Genomic DNA, 644 nt, shown 5'->3' with positions numbered 1-644 from the left:
CGTGCCCTGCTCCCACAGGAGCGCCCCGAGGAGGGCCGCGCCAGCATCTACCGCTCTGTCATCATCAACACCTCCAAGGAGATGATGTGCTTCAGCGACTTCCCCATCCCCGAGGACTTCCCCAACTACATGCACAACTCCAAGGTCATGGAGTACTACTACATGTATGCCCGGCACTTCGACCTGCTCCGCCACGTCCGTTTCAGGGTGAGAGCTGGGGGGACCCGGGGGGACGGCAGTGGTGGGGCCAGGGGGCGCAGGGTGCCTGACGCGTGCTTCCCCTGCACCCAGACCAGCGTGTGCCGTGTGGCCAAGCGCCCCGACTTTGCCACCACGGGCCAGTGGGAGGTGGTGACGGAGAGCCAGGGGAAGCAGGAGGCGGCCATCTTCGACGCCGTGCTGGTGTGCACTGGGCACCACACTGAGGCACACCTCCCGCTGAGCACCTTCCCAGGTACCGTCCCGTGGGCTGCTCGCCTGCTCCCTGACACCCCTGCGAGCACCCTCCTCTCTGGCTTAGCACCTACCCCGCTCTGGCTGCTGCCAAAAATGCCTCCGCAGGTTAACGCACCAGGTGGGATTGCATGAGCATGCTGCTATCCCTCCCATCTTTGTGGCCTGTCCTTGGTGGCTCTTACCGTGCC

General features: G+C 64.8%; 1 protein-coding gene across 1 annotated transcript in view; it reads left to right on the top strand.

Moving 5' to 3' along the window:
• Nucleotides 1-644, top strand: part of LOC104074642 (dimethylaniline monooxygenase [N-oxide-forming] 5-like) — a 5,356-nt gene that overhangs the window by 1,294 nt on the left and 3,418 nt on the right. The window contains exons 2-3 of the mRNA XM_009574825.1: nt 19-207; nt 292-454. Of these exons, the coding sequence (XP_009573120.1) occupies nt 19-207; nt 292-454 (352 nt within the window). The remainder of the gene's footprint in view (nt 1-18; nt 208-291; nt 455-644) is intronic.

The sequence above is a fragment of the Fulmarus glacialis genome, unplaced genomic scaffold, assembly GCF_000690835.1.
Source record: "Fulmarus glacialis isolate BGI_N327 unplaced genomic scaffold, ASM69083v1 scaffold26793, whole genome shotgun sequence".
Lineage (NCBI taxonomy): Eukaryota > Metazoa > Chordata > Aves > Procellariiformes > Procellariidae > Fulmarus > Fulmarus glacialis.
This window is presented reverse-complemented; position numbering and strand designations above follow the sequence as displayed.